General features: G+C 42.0%; 1 protein-coding gene across 1 annotated transcript in view; it reads left to right on the forward strand.

Annotated features, from left to right (window-relative positions):
• LOC115775917 (complement C5-like) overlaps positions 1–15,549 on the forward strand; it is a 118,730-nt gene that overhangs the window by 65,847 nt on the left and 37,334 nt on the right. Inside the window, exons 24-28 of the mRNA XM_030723436.1 lie at positions 8,899–8,986; positions 9,073–9,181; positions 10,886–11,018; positions 11,104–11,219; positions 14,313–14,501. Of these exons, the coding sequence (XP_030579296.1) occupies positions 8,899–8,986; positions 9,073–9,181; positions 10,886–11,018; positions 11,104–11,219; positions 14,313–14,501 (635 nt within the window). The remainder of the gene's footprint in view (positions 1–8,898; positions 8,987–9,072; positions 9,182–10,885; positions 11,019–11,103; positions 11,220–14,312; positions 14,502–15,549) is intronic.

A 15,549-nucleotide genomic window follows, 5' to 3' on the forward strand; every position in this document is an offset into this window, starting at 1 on the left:
ACACACACACACACACACACACACACACACACACACACACACACACACACACCCTGGTAATTGGGAATGAATAGTTAAAGTGTACATGGGTGAGTGCCGACCTCTTTGTACCTGAAAATTAGAGTCAGTTAGTGTTTTTTTTTTAAGAAAATGCAGATGTGATAACACATAGAATACAAGAATGCTGTAAGAACTCTTTTTTTTCCCCCACCTTAGATAGGAAAATACACAGCGATTGCTTTAACGTTAGTTTTTGTTTGTTTGGGGACATAGTATGTGATGTTTTATGAATGAAAAGATGATTAAACATATGTTGCACTGTGTTTTCCATGAGGAATGCAGAGTTAAAAATGAGCAGACTGTACAGTTTTAACATTGATTTTTATTTCAACCCCATAAACCAAAAATACAGAGAATGTATTACATACACATCCTGTGTTTGCCTAGCCAATAGTTTTCCACCATGAGAAGCTCTGCTGGTAAGTCCTCAAAGACATACTCCTCCCTCAGTTCATGATACAAACTGTCTATTGCATCTGTGATGTTTAATGCATGCATCAATTCAGACACCTGAGCGTCCACAATCTGTGTGAAATCCTTACGTGCGTCGTCCAGACTGTTTGACCACAAAAAGAGTCGAATGGCAGGAATGAGTCGATCTGTCCTGAATCTTTTCATCACTTCGTCGTAATGGGGCGCGTAGTAGAAATCATGAATATCCTGCTTACAGCTGTGCTGATCATAGCTAGGGTGTTTGACTCGACATCCGTGGCATATCCCTTCATGTTAGTTCTGCACGGCCTTACACAGAAGGCGTAGTGTGACGAGCTTAACGGCCGCGACGCCGTGCTTCGTCAGTTGCTCTTCAGGTAATTGGGGAGATGGTGGAAGTGAAGAAGATGAGGAATCAGGAGGAGGAGGAGGAACGGTCAGCATCTGTGATGGTTGTGAAGTTGTAACAGTTGAAGTTTTAACGTCTGGAAAAACTAAAATTGTTAGTTATGTAGCCATCATTCATGTAATACACAATGATGGTTGTATATAATGATACAACTGAGTGTTACAACAGGACCATGATCCCAATGATCCCAAACACATCGCTAGCAGACCAACATTAAGCTGCTGGAATTTCCTTCCCAAATCCTTGAAAATTTGTGCCCTACGCTTAAAAACTGGTGCCATGGAAACCAACCAGTGTAAATTAACTCTACTAATTCTGCCAAGAACAGTAGTGAAATAACTATGTCAGAGGCTGGTTGATGGATACCAAAAAGCATCTGGCTGAGGTGCAACTTGCTAAGGGACATTATACCATTAGTGGGGTGTATCTTTAAATTTGAGTCCAATAATTCCATCCTGGAAAAGGAACAGTTCAAAGAAATAATAAAAAAAAAACATGAGATCCATGCCCATGATGAGTTTGTACAAACTTTTGACCACGACTGTATTGTGTTTTAAACATAGATCTATGAGGTGGATAGCATGCATCCCAAGATTTGGACTAAACAAGATAAACAATGTCAGTTTAGCATGTCACCATCAGACTGGATACAATTTTGAAAGTTTCTGTGTTAGAAACACTCAATAAGGAGCAAGAGACAGAGAGAGACTCGTGTTCAGAGAATAAGGATTGTCCTGTAAGATACGTGAGGAATTTTTGCAAGTCTTAAACCAAGATACAAGCAAGAGGGACCTTGTCGGTAACCAAGAAGCTGCGATGTTCAGAAGAGGTGAAGTTGCCAAGGGAAACAAGAGGACATTTATAGATGCAAAAAAAGCTGAGGTTACATTTAGAGGACAAATATGAGCACAAATCCAATTTTGTGTTAGAGTAGTGCAGCTGATTACTCCTGAATGTTACTGTACTCAAGCCTACTCTGGCTAATTTGTTATCCTCATAACTCATTCCACTGTTATGTAACAGTGCTGTGGGTCTTTTTTAACTTATAAAGACTGCAGCCTTCATTATTTATACCCTTTCATAGCACAGATCTATCTGAGATATAGGCCTACATGGGTTTGTGAATTAAAATAGGACAAACTTCCTGCATTCAGAAGGAAGTGCAGCATGAATGCACCTAACTGTCATCAAAAGAGCCACTTTCAGAGGGATAAAGCCTATTTTCCAGTCAAAGCATCCATTCCTCTATAGCTCAGCATCATTAATGGAGCAGCAGGACCAAGAGCGGTGCTTTAGAGTCATTACCTATTCTACCATAACACCATTATTATTATTTTTTTTAAAAAAGAAATGAGATGATATACAGAATACAGTTTTGCTTCGCATAATTTTATGTAAAATATGCTTACCTGAATCCATTTAAAAAAAGACAGAGAGAGAGTAGTGTTTGCTCCGGAGTCCATGGAAAAACGAGGAAAAGTGCACAGCGATCGTCTTCACAGAGTGTTAGTGAGGTCTTCGCCATGCCTGTTTTATAAACCACAACCCTTTTTTTTATGACTGAGTGTGTGTCCTGTTTGTTTGTTTGAAACCCTCCCCTCAGTCCTTTTTTAACCACCACCTGTTCACTCTGGAAAAGTACTGCGTCCTGCCCTGTCTATTATCATTATATCCTGATTGTTAAATCAAATTAAAAATAACCGCAGAACTTTTCTTTTTAAGAAACTGACGAGCTCGTTGAAACGTGAAAGCACCAACCCTCCCAGCTGTAAACAAGACCGGTCTCTGTCACTGGTTGTGACGTTGTAAAAAGGCGCCACATTGTTCTATGGGTGATGGGAATTGTAGTGATATCTGTATTTTTTTATTTATTTTTGCGTTGCATCGACTTTAAGTAAAAACGTTGGTGTAATTATTTGCGTGTGAAAATTAAGCACGGATCCGGAACGATTTCATCAGGTAGTGGGTCTGATCTATGGCAGTCAGCTTTTAGTTCAGCCAGCCTTCTAGTTAAAAAACAGATGGTATAATAGCGTGTGTGTGGAGAAATAGCCTCTTTGATGCTCAGATATCACCTGTTTAACAACATCTTCACAAACAGTGTGGATGGGTTTGCCCTTTTGATGAAGTCTTCTTGTAATGAAAGATAGTGGGAGAGAGAGTGTGGGAAATACGAATTCAGCAGGATTTCAACAGGTGATGGTCTGTTTTTATGCCAGTCAGCTGAAGTGTGCATTGTCTTATAGTTAAAAAACAGATGGTATAACTGCGTGGAGAATTACAGCCTTTGATGCTCATATCACCTGTTAAAGAAAGAGTTTATTTAAACATCTTTCACAAACAGTGTGGACGGGATTGCCCTTTTTTCCTGACTCTCCTCCACTCACACACATGCAGCTGATAATCATAAATCATTCGATCGCGCACGATCACACGAACGCGCACGAGGATGCTCATGTACGCGCATGACCTTTGACCCCCACCTGTCACCCACCTGTCGGTCATAAATCACCAATGCTGCAGGTCTATAACTACTTGTGTCCTTGGGCAAGACACCTGGTCTCTGGCTGCATGACAGATGCTCGTCTCTGGATGAGCGATCTGGAACGATCATTTCATTGTGTGCACAACGACAATGACTTGAATCTAACATCTAAGTGAGGATTATGAAAAGGTTTAATCAAGAGTCAGCGTTTCTCCTGGATTATTCTGGTGGTGTTTAATGGCCTTAGAGCAAATAAAGAACAAATGATCTCATGCAGATGCTCCTCCAGCAAAGAGAGGTTTCGAAGGTCTACAGCACAAGTCAAATATGACATTTGATCCGATAAGAACAGAACCACTGCTGTGACCCTGAAAACCCAAACCCTAATCTGGTCTCATTGCACAGGCCTCGACTCAGCCTTCAGATGTTGCTTGCTCTTGTTGTGGCTGATTTGAGACAGTAGCCTCTAGGGGATGCTAACAGCACCATCCACTCACTTCCGCTTATCCTGTTTGGGGAGGGGGCTGTCATAGGACACACCTTGTACAGGTTGCTAGGGAGTGGGAGTCTTTGGACTGTGGGAGGACATGCAAACTCCACCTTGATTTGGGTTCGATTCCACCTTGACCTGTCTCTCCACAGAGACAGGCCTTCCAGATGAGGCAGCAGTGCTAACCACCGCACCACCGTGCTGCCCTAACAGCACCTTACACTGTTAATCTGCTTTAACTTGTTGGAGTAAACGTCACCAAAATGTTTGAGTCCTGACCTTTGTTCGTGTTTTCTGCAGCAGTGAAGAGAAGACTGTTTGCTTTCTGATGGGACTTGTCTGACTCAGGAGCTGATAACCTCAGTGTCAACACTGTTAGGTAAGATCTGAAAACCCCTCCTGAGTAAACTCACCTTTGTTACACACAAACACACTCAGCACTACATACACACAAACAGAGAAGCTCCTAACTCTGTCCTATTTCATTGATGACTTTCAGGCATTTGCCAATAGCTGAGTTGATTAATAACTATAACATCCAGCTGTGTGGTGCTATCAGACAGTTTTCTCAGTGAGCGGCATCTCTGTAGAGCTCAGTTTGTTTCCTAACTCACCTTCAGGATGAAGGTGTGTGTCCTCCTTGTGTGTGTGTGGCTTCTCTGCTGTAGGACGGAGGCTCAGTCCAGAGCGTAAGTCTATTTGAGCATTATTACTTGTTAATTAATTTTTTTATTACCCTGCAGCCTTACATTTACTGCTGCAGCTGTTTGGGGCTTGAACAGCTGTGTTCATTTTCATGTGATATTTAAAGTCCACCTGCAGGGGTATGCACAGAAGGAATTACAGTAAATTATTTCTGTTTACTGTCCACCAGGTCACCAGTGGACAGCTAAGAGTTAAGGTTAGGTTGTATTTTAGCCATATGTCAAAGAAGTCCAGCTCCAGAAACTAGACAGTTTTGCCTTTCGTGTCAAATTATTTTAGTTACAGTTTGATCTTCCAGATATTGGATATGCCATGCAGGTGAAAGTTCTAGCTGGGAATCTATTCCAAACAGGTCGCTGGCAACCTGGTGGATGTTAAGAGGTTATGGACCACAGAATCAATAACCTCTATAAACAGATAAGGTTTTTGTGCCAGAAGCTTTCCTGTTTCTGCTTGTAGTTCAAGTTCGTTTGACCAATCACATTTAACCAGGTGGATCATGTACATCCCGGGGAGAGTTAGCCAATCCAAACCACCCTTGCTCAAAGGTCATACATTCTGGTGGTCAGAAGCTTTCAGCATAGGTGTACAAAACAGTTTTTTTGCAACATCATTATAAATTTGCAGCATCAGATAAGTTTGTCTTTTTTCACTGTCCTTCAACACAACATGAAGCTACAGAACTTCTGAGCTCTCTACTTCTAAATCATAAGATCTACAACACACGTAGAAAGGGCAATGTTTGCATGACACATAGTGACACTATAGCTACAGAACAGTTTACGGAAGGCTGAAATAAGCCAGAATTACATCCAGTAGATTTTTAAGACCCACAGTGAGATGGCTGCAAAGGTTCCTGAAAGGTTCATTTAAACCTTTGAAGAGATCTACAAACTTGTTGGAAAGTTCCCACATTGAGAATCTTGAACTTCCAGGGATGTTTGGTGAGAAAGTAGCTCTTGGCTTGCATGGAGTGTTAGCTCTGAGTCACTGGAGGACAATTATTTTTGTATTTGACTCATTAAAGTAAATGCAGAACACCGGCATAGCATGAATACACTTTTTTCAAATCAAATTCATAATTCATACAAGTCTGGATAGACGTGCATGTACACACACTAGAGGTGTACAAAGAGCAGTCATTCCAGTTTACAAAGAGAATAAAATCGGCAATGCATATGTGCAAATATTACAATGTAAGCTGCTAAAGACAAAGGTAAAAATACCAAACTAATGATACACACTAATAACAACACAAACATGCGCCACATTAAAACATCTGCCCTCTCAGGTATCTGATATCAGCGCCTCTCTCGTTCCGCTTGGACGCCCTGGAGACCGTGGTGGTGCAGCTGTTTGGTTTTACAGATGAGGTCACCGTCTACGTGTTCCTAAAGACATCGATGGCTCCAAATCACAAGGTTCTGGCTCGGGAAGTCGTGACCCTCAACGCACAAAATAACCACCAGGCTGATGCCAAAGTCCGGGTGAGACATGACGCATACAGGCTAGCACCTGCGGTTTATCTGAAAGCATCTGAAATAATGATGATGTCACTTCCTTTTGTTGTCTCTCCAGCTATACCCAAACCAGTTAGACAAGAGTGTGACTGATGTGGTTCTCCATGTGCAATCAGATACGATCAACCAGCACCAGTCTGTGCCCATCAATCGTGCCAATGGCTTCCTGTTCATCCAAACCGACAAACCGCTGTACACACCGCTTCAGAGTGGTGAGACAAGTTTGTCCCAGTTCAGGCCGCAGCCTTCTCCTTATTAATCTTATGCTTTATAATCGATCTTTAGACTCAGGTAGCTGGACACAGCCCTACATCACAGCTTGGAAAGCACAAAGTTAGGATGGTCTTTGTTCAGGTGGTCCTTATCTGCTCATAAACCCGCAAACTGAGATGAGGATCTGAGGCTAGAGGGTTTAGTATGTTGTACAGATGATATGACGGCTCTAAAGAGTTCCCATGTGCATGTGATCTCCTGTGTGCACAAAGGAAGAGACTAGCAGTGATGAGAGATCATGCAGTGTTTTCAGGGACCAAGCAGTGAGGCAGAAAGGCAAAAGTGTAAAAACTGAATAAAAAAATCATCAACAATGTCCGTAACTACAGTAAAATGATATAAGGAAATACAAAAAGTAGCTACTCAACAAGGCCCAACTCAAAATGAGGTTCACTCACTAAACAACAACACAACTATGGTTAACTTCATTGACCCCACCTAACAATTTATTTGGTTTGTGTGTGTGTGTGTGTGTGTGTGTGTGTGTGTGTGTGTGTGTGTGTGTGTGTGTGTATCCAGGGTTGAGACCAGGAAGCAGAGTTGCAGTTGCAGTAACACGCCTCTCTGCAGCTTCTGTCCTCCTGCCATCCCCCCCAAATCCCCTGTGCCTGCTCCCAGACCACCAAAAACCAGCAAAAAACTATTTAAGCATAAAAATTCACAAAGAAATATCAATATAGCATCCTCAAATGCACCAAAGAGTAAAACAGACAGAGTTTTAATTCAATTTGAATTTGAAACTCTGACTCCACCCTAATTGGAAAATTGAAAAACTTGTTTTATTTGTAGCATTTTTACCTACAATATAAAGCACCTCAAGACGAGTTGAGTTGAGTTGAGTTGAACTGAATTGAATTGAATTGAATTGAACTGAACTGAACTGAACTGAACTGAACTGAACTGAACTGAACTGAATTGAATTGAATTGAATTGAATTGAATTGAATTGAATTGAATTGAATTGAATTGAACTGAACTGAACTGAACTGAACTGAACTGAACTGAACTGAACTGAACTGAACTGAACTGAACGGTGGCCCAGAGGTGTCAGGTCAAATACAAAAGCCGCAACACAAATGGAAAAACAGTTTGTTGCTCTATAAAAAGCCCTCTACAGTGCTGGAACAGGAAAAGGAAGTGATACTGCAGTGAGAGCCAACACCTAGTGAGTGCCACCAAGTGTTTTTCCCATTCACTTGATGCCTCAGGACTTACCTTACTCTCTCTAGGTATTTGGTGCTTCCAGATTTCCTAGCGGCTTCTTGATGGTTCCCATTTTCCTGTGGAAATCCAAGGTTTTTGTAGCTGTCCTCAGTGACTGCAATGTTGCCCACTGGTAGTGCAATCCCCTCAGTTCTGACTACCTTGCCCATCTTTGTTAACCAATTGATTACATTTCTCCAGTCCGAATGACATTGTGATGTCAGTGCTGTAGATCCTACTGGTGTGGATCAGTTCACATCTGGCATACAGCATGATGTCATCCATGTAGAGGAGGTGGCTGATGTTTGCTCAGTTGTAGTTGTAGTAGTTGGTATACGTAGCCAGTCTTGTTAATGATCTGGCTGAGCGGCTTCAGGCCAATGCTGAACAGCAGTGGGGACACTACTGTCTTTGGAACAATAGGTCGAATACCACCCAGGGCATGTATACAGTAAGTGTCCCCCAGGCTAGGCCTCCCACCTCTACCCCTCCCACCTACCTTGGAAGGTATATATATAACTGAAGCCATACCAGCTCAGACACTGCTCGGGTCTTTGTCAGGTGTTGAGGAACCAGGACATACTGATGATAAGTAGGCTACACGAACAGGGATATGGCACAAGAGGACAGCTCAGGGTCAGTTTTTATCTTTCAGGTTGTCTTTGTCCTGGTTTACCTACTTAGATAGTTCTAATTCCTTCAAAAATTCAGATGGTCCTCATTTAGGTTCCCCATTATCTGAATAAATTAAAGTGGTTAAATAAGATTTAAAAAAAGCTGTTCTCTGTCCACTCATTTTTGGCGGTGTTTCTGTGTCCAGTGAAAGTGAGGGCATTCTCCTTGAACCAGGAGCTGAGGCCAGCTAATCGCAGCGTCTTCCTGACCTTTAAGGTGAGTGGGAAGATGTCACATGTACCTGAAGGGGGCACTGATATGTTGCGACCTGTTTCATAATATCCTACACGCCCCCCCTGCAGGACCCAGATCGTACCACAGTGGACATTGTGGAGATGGTTGATGTGAACAATGGAATCCCATCTCTCCAAAACCCTTTCAAGATCCCCATCAACCCAAAGTAAGAAATGAAAATAAATAAAAACAATAAACTACACACACATGTGTATTTACACTAATTCCAGGTTGTGATTCCAGGTTGGGGATTTGGTCCATTGAAGCTTCTTACCCAAATGATTTCACCACAACTGCAACAACTGACTTTGAAGTTAGAGAATATGGTATATTAAAATCTCATGAGCCAAACTGATGATAAATTATGAAGCGTAAAACATAAATTATTAACTGCTTTCATTCTGCATCAGTTCTTCCCAGTATCTCCATCCTTGTGGAACCAGAAGCAAACTACATCAGTCACAATTTCTTCACTAATTTCAACTTCAAGGTCTCCGCCAAGTAAATAAACATCCCAACGCCATTTTAAAACTTTTAAATAATTTGATGCTGTCAGTTACACTCAGCTGGTATTTTACCTGTCCCAGGTATCTCCATGGTGCTCCAGTGGATGATGGTGAGGTGTTTCTGCGCTATGGCTATGTTAGCGGAAAAAATCCTCCAGTTATCATCTCAAACTCTGTCATCAGAGAAAGTGTAAGAGACATAAATACTATTATTATTATTATTATTATTATTATTATTATTATTATTATTATTATTATTATTATTATTATTATTATTATCATTAGTTGTTGTTGTTGTTATCCTTTATTCTTCCACATGTTTTTGTGCATTTCTCCTGCATACTTTTACAGAAACTGTTCAGGTATCAAAATGTTTCACTTTTTCAGGACGGCTGGTTTATTAATCTCATGGTTTTTAAAAGATTTAGATTTGTATACCAATAATAACTTTAATTTATTTCAGAGATTATTGTCCATTTAAATAAAAAATAACAAAAACCCAATCATCAGCTATTACAGAATAAACAGACAATTATTCCAGTCTTTGTAGAAGCAGGAAAAATATCTTGTATCATTTAAAGAAGGTTCAGTTAAAACTTTTCGGAGCAGATTTTCTGAATCAATCAATCAGCACATAAATTTATGGATGAAATTTCTCAGCAAATCATGAAAAGTAAGAACATTACTGTCACGGACATTAGGTGTGAATGTGTCATTAATTCCACCTGAAGCTTTTTCATTTGATATACGGTAAGTCCATTGTAAACATGCTGTATAATCCTCCCTGTTGCCAGCCCTGAAGGCCTTCTTTTTATTATCTTATTCTTATTTACACAGCAGACGGTGATGGTGGACAGTTTTGGTACTCGCTGTGCTTGCATACCTGCTAACATTTCCTCATTCCACCGTCAGATGTTCTGTATCTGATGTTCAACATTTGTTCCGCGTGACTTTTCCCCACCAGTGGGAAACAGTTTGAGAAACACTGGCCTAAACAATGTTTTCCCAAGTACCAGCTGTTACCCACAGGAGAGCCACTGAAAAATGTTGTTTGCCTTGTTATAATGTGCTCATAGTAATACAAGGATAATCAAAAAGTCAGGTGACTGTTTCTGTTATGTATAAAAGGAGGACTGCACGGTCAAGTGATTGCAGCAGTTTCCCAGCAGTAACTGTCTTGAGTCGGGATTTGTCATATCTCACAATTTCACAGTTCAACAAAGTTCTGAGCTGCTGAACAGAACATGTTTGTCACAAATGATCTGAAATGCAATGGCTCAATGACAGCTGGTGTCATCATCATGCCAATGTGCCCACACAGTCTGCCTCCATCTGCCCTACTAACATTTGGCTGCCTTTCAACTTCCCCAAACTGAAAATGAAGTTGAAGGGTCACTGTTTGGCAGAGGAGATCCAGAGTGTATCTCAGAGAAAATGAGACTTCTAGAAAGTTTTCCAAGCATGGCAAGAGTGCTAGAAATGATGTCTTGCTGTAGATCGAGCAGCCAGGGGGTCTTTGCAAACTTGCTTCTGTCCAACTCAGGAACTCTTTATCACCAAAAGGGTGCTAGCGTTTTTTGAGAACCAGATCACATTTCAAGAATCTTGAGATCTGCTCTTTACCCAGAGTAATTCAGGCTGAGAATGCAGAATGCAGAAGATCACTGTTTTTTCTTTTTTAAAGAAAATGTACCATACCAGTCAAAAGGTTGGAGACACTTTGACTTGTGCCTGCATACTGTTGAAAGAAGAAAAGAAAAATTTATTCTAGCAGCCTAATTAGCTCAGAAAGTCACACAGTCCTCCTCCAGGTGATTCTCATCAACTCATATCTGTTGTTTTCAGATCTGGGTCCATGTTTCTTATAAGTGTTGTTTGCGTGTGTCCCCTTCAGTTGTCCTCATTGGGTGAAGTGGATGTGAATATTAACATGGAGAATATTCTGTCCCAACACGATGGACCAAAAGACCTCAACAGCCTGGTGGGGAAGTACCTGTACATAGGTGTACTGGTGAAAGAACTCGAAGGTATGCACGGATCACTCTGCTCTTGACATGACTATTTTAATTATTTATATACTTACTTTGTGGGGGACCTGTTTTTGTTTCTCAGGTGGTATTACTCAGGAAACAGAGTTTGCTGCAGTGAAGTTTGTCAAATCACCTTACAGCCTGAGCCTGGTGTCGACGCCCCCATTTATCAAACCTGGGCTTCCTTATAAGATTCAGGTGTGTCTCTTTATTTTTAACATGTGGTTCCAGTGCACCTGATGGTTGTTCAGCAGGAGAAAGTTTGTAATTTGAAGGTTGTTTGATGGCCCATATTGTGGCACATCAGACCAAATTTCAACAACACAACTGCTGCTTTTTTGGAGCATTTCACATCCCCAAAATATTTGCCCATAACAGCCAATGGGAGCATAAGTAGCACAAGTGACAACTGCAATTTCAATTCTTTGTATTTTCCTTGTATACTTGTGTATAATGATAATAAAGTTGAATCTAATCTAATCTAATCATTTAACATCATTGCTTTTCTCTAAACTCTATTCTTCTTTGCTTTCATTTAGTTACTCCTTGGCCTCCTTTATCAGTAACGGTACTTGCAATGAATATATTGTATTTGTAGCCTTGGAGGCTAGGCTAACTGAACTGGAGACTCTGCTCCACACCCTGGAAACTCCTGTAGCTTGCCAGGCCCTTGTAGTCGGTGCAGACCAAGGTAGCTTAGCCACCAATAGCTCTTCCCGAGCAGATCCAGAGCAGCTGGGAAATCAGGCTGGCTGGGTGACTGTGACGAGGAAGCGTAGTCCTAAACAGGAGGTACACCACCAACCCGTTCACATCTCTATCTGTTGTCTGTGTAGATTCTCAGTCATCCAGGTCATAGTAGTCCCTGAAGCTTGAAAAAAGGCGACTGGACTTCTTTTTGTTTCTTGAAGACGTTTCACCTCTCATCCGAAACGCTTCTTCAGTTCTCAAACAAATGGTGGAGAGACCCAGGTATTTAAACCCCTGTGGGCGTAGTCCCCTGGAGGTGGTTATGACCCTCTATTGTTATGTGCATAAACACATGTGCCAAGGTGTGAAAGGAGGCGTGGATCATTTCAATCAGTGGTTTTAGGTGAAACCAATTTGGGACTTCGCTCCATTGTTTCATGTGGCCTATTGAGGTCACTGGAACAAAGGTGTGAATGGGGGTTGAGACGTCTGGGAAGGGAGCTCAGGACAGCACTGTAAGTGGGGGATAGTTGGTGACGTAATCCACCTCCTCTGTTCAATAATGGCTGTTCACGGTGGACATAGATGGCTTCTTTCACTCCTCTTTCAAACCATCTTTCTTCCCTGTCCAAAATGTGAACATTGGCATCCTCAAAAGAGTGCCCTTTCTCCTTCAGATGCAGATGTACAGCTGAGTCTTGTCCTGTCGTTGTGGCTCTTCTATGTTGTGCCATTCGTTTGTGAAGAGGCTGTTTGGTTTCTCCAATGTAGAGGTCCAAGCACTCTTCACTGCACTGGACAGCATACACTACATCGCTGATCTTGTGTTTGGGGGTTTGTCCTTGGGATGAACCAGTTTTTGCCTTAGGGTGTGAGTTGGTTTGAAGTATACTGAGATGTCATGCTTGGAGAAAATTCTTCTGAGTTTCTCTGACAAGCCTGCCACATAAGGGATGACAGTGTTCTTCCTCTTGTCCTTTTTATTCTCTGTAGCTTGTGTTTGGCCTTCATTCCTGTGCATCTTCGCTGATTTGATGAAAGCCCAGTTGGGGTAACCACATGTTTTGAGGGCTTTCTTAATGTGTGTGTGTTCCTTATGCTTCCCTTCTGCCTTAAAGGGAACACTTTCCGCTTGGTGTTGTAGGGTCCTGATCACCCCAAGTTTGTGTTCCAGAGGGTGGTGGGAGTCAAAGAGGAGATACTGGTCTGTGTGTGTGGGCTTCCAGTAAACTTCAATGTTGAGGCTTCCATCTTCCTTGATAAGCACCGCACAGTCCAGGAAAGGTAACTTGTTATCTCTGGTGTCCTCCCTGGTAAACCGGATGTATTTATCCACTGAGTTGATGTGACGAGTGAAGGCTTCTACTTCTTGGGTTTTGATTTTGACCCAGGTGTCATCCACATATCTGTACCAGTGGCTAGGTGCCACCCCTTTGAAAGAACCAAGAGCTTTACTTTCCACTTCCTCCATGTAAAGGTTGGCTACAATGGGAGACACTGGGGAGCCCATGGCACATCCATGCTTCTGTCTGTAGAATCCATCGTTGTATTTGAAATACGTTGTGGTAAGGCAGAGATCTAAAAGTGCACAAATCTGATCTGGGGTGAAGCTGGTTCTGTTCTGTAAGGAGTTGTAAGGAGTCACTCTGTTTATACTTCACTCTGGATTTAATCATTAGTTATTATTAATTTCTGGCTCTCTTCCACAACATGTCTTTTGTCCTGTCTCTCGTCCTTCACCCCCAACCAGTCACAGCAGATGACTGCCCCTCCCTGAGCCTGGTTCTGCTGGAGGTTTCTTCCTGTTAAAAGGGAGTTTTTCCTTCCCACTGTCGCCTAGTGCTGCTCACAGGGGGTCGTTTTGACTGATGTGTTTTCTCTGTATTATTGTCGGGTCTTTACCTTAAAATGTAAAGCGGCTTGCGGCAACTGTTTGTTGTGATTTGGTAAAAAAAACTGAATTGAACTGAATTAATCCTTTCCATCCTATTCACTCCCAATGAAGACCTCAGCATCTCCAGCTCGGCCTCTTGTCTTTGTGTCAGTGCCACCATGTCCAAACCATACATCATAGCAGGTCTCACTACCATCTTGCAAACTTTCCCTTTCACTTTTATTCCTGTCCTTCTGTCACAAATTGCCCCTGACACTCATCTCCACCCACTGCCTGCACTCTCTTCTTCACCTGTCTTTGGATGGTTGACCCCAGGTATTTAAACTCATCTACTTTTACTACTTCTCTTCTTTGCATCTTCACCTTTCCACCTGTCTCCCTCTGACTTTCATTCTTCTTCTCTCCAGAGCATACCTCCACTTCTCCAGTCTATTATCCACTTGCTCCCTAGTCTCACTACAGCTCACAATGTCCTCTGTAAACATCATCAGTCAACCTGTCTATCACCACTGCAAAGAAGAACAGGCTCAGAGCCGATCCCTGATCTAATCCCAACCCCACCTTGAACCCATAGGATTATAAGGAAATTTAATCATGTAAAATCTGGCGAGTTATAGGCAGCTGCAACTAACACGAATACAGTTAACTAATTAAACTTGATTTTTAAAGCAATTTGGCCATTTTGCAGTTTCACTTTGTCTCTACAGGTGTTGGTGAAGGATCACCTGGACAAGCCAGTGAGAAATATTCGAGTCAGGCTTGTGGAGCGACAGCTCTTCAGACAGGGGAGGGACTCCGAGGACATGTCCTGTACTGAGAGCTCCACCAGCAGCTCAAATGGCCTCACTTTATTCATCTGTAACACCCCTACTGATGGAGTCAGGGCTGTTCTTATGGTGGGTGGTAATGGTGGTTTACCAGCATCTGTCTGTTACTCACCATTCTCTTTCTCTCTTTGTTTCTCTCAGTATTTGTATGCATTCATTTATATCTTGGGAGAGTACAGGTAAACATTGCTTCATTTAGTTAAAATACAACTTGTGTGGTGCAGTTTATGTTGGATCTCCAACCACAGCTAACCAGGAGACCATAGCACTGACTGTTCTTTTAACATGAGGCAGTCTAACACAAACAGTACAGGAAACAAAGAAAAGCTCCCCAAACAGTAACTGAAACAACAACAACGACCAAAACGGGATAAGAACAACAAAAGAAAGCAGACAGGAAGTGTTACTCAGATCTCGTTTTCTGCATGTGCGACGTTTACTCATTATTTATGTTAGGTTGATTATGAAATGTTGCTCACAAAGTTTGTTTGAATTTTGTTGTTTGCTCATAGTTTCAATACGAATACGAATACCTTTATTAGTCCCACAGTGGGGAAATTACAGTTAACAGAACATCCATCCAAGAAATACAAACATAGAGACAAACACAAACAGGGGGGACAGGTGTCTGAGGTCATGCAGCCGTTTTGCCAGCGCTACCTTTAGCAGGAAAACAGAAAGAGGTACACTGGGATAGGTAGGTTCAAAAAAATCATCTGGTACTGTGTTCATTATGAACACCTTACGAGGTTCCAAAAAAACACCTCAGCAAAGCAGCAGCACATTTAAAGCCTGGAGAGCACTAGGGTGGGTAGGGGAGGGGCTGCCAGCGGAGACGAGCAGGATACTGTGATGGCCAATCAGCTTCCAGACCAGCAGTTCATGATAATGTTTATGATAAGATGGTATAGTCAGCCTTGGTTGCCAGGATACCAGTGCATACAGGTCACAACACGGGGCGGGGGGTGAAGAGCATCTGTTTACAAACATCTCCAAGAGGCGATTTAGACAGACACCCATCCAAGGCCGTCTGGGAGCCAAATTCCAAATAGTGCAATTGTTTTGGTTCAGGCCATCATAACTATTTGCTGACAGACTTACAGTTTTCTGGTTACTC

The sequence above is a fragment of the Archocentrus centrarchus genome, unplaced genomic scaffold, assembly GCF_007364275.1.
Source record: "Archocentrus centrarchus isolate MPI-CPG fArcCen1 unplaced genomic scaffold, fArcCen1 scaffold_26_ctg1, whole genome shotgun sequence".
Taxonomy (NCBI): domain Eukaryota; kingdom Metazoa; phylum Chordata; class Actinopteri; order Cichliformes; family Cichlidae; genus Archocentrus; species Archocentrus centrarchus.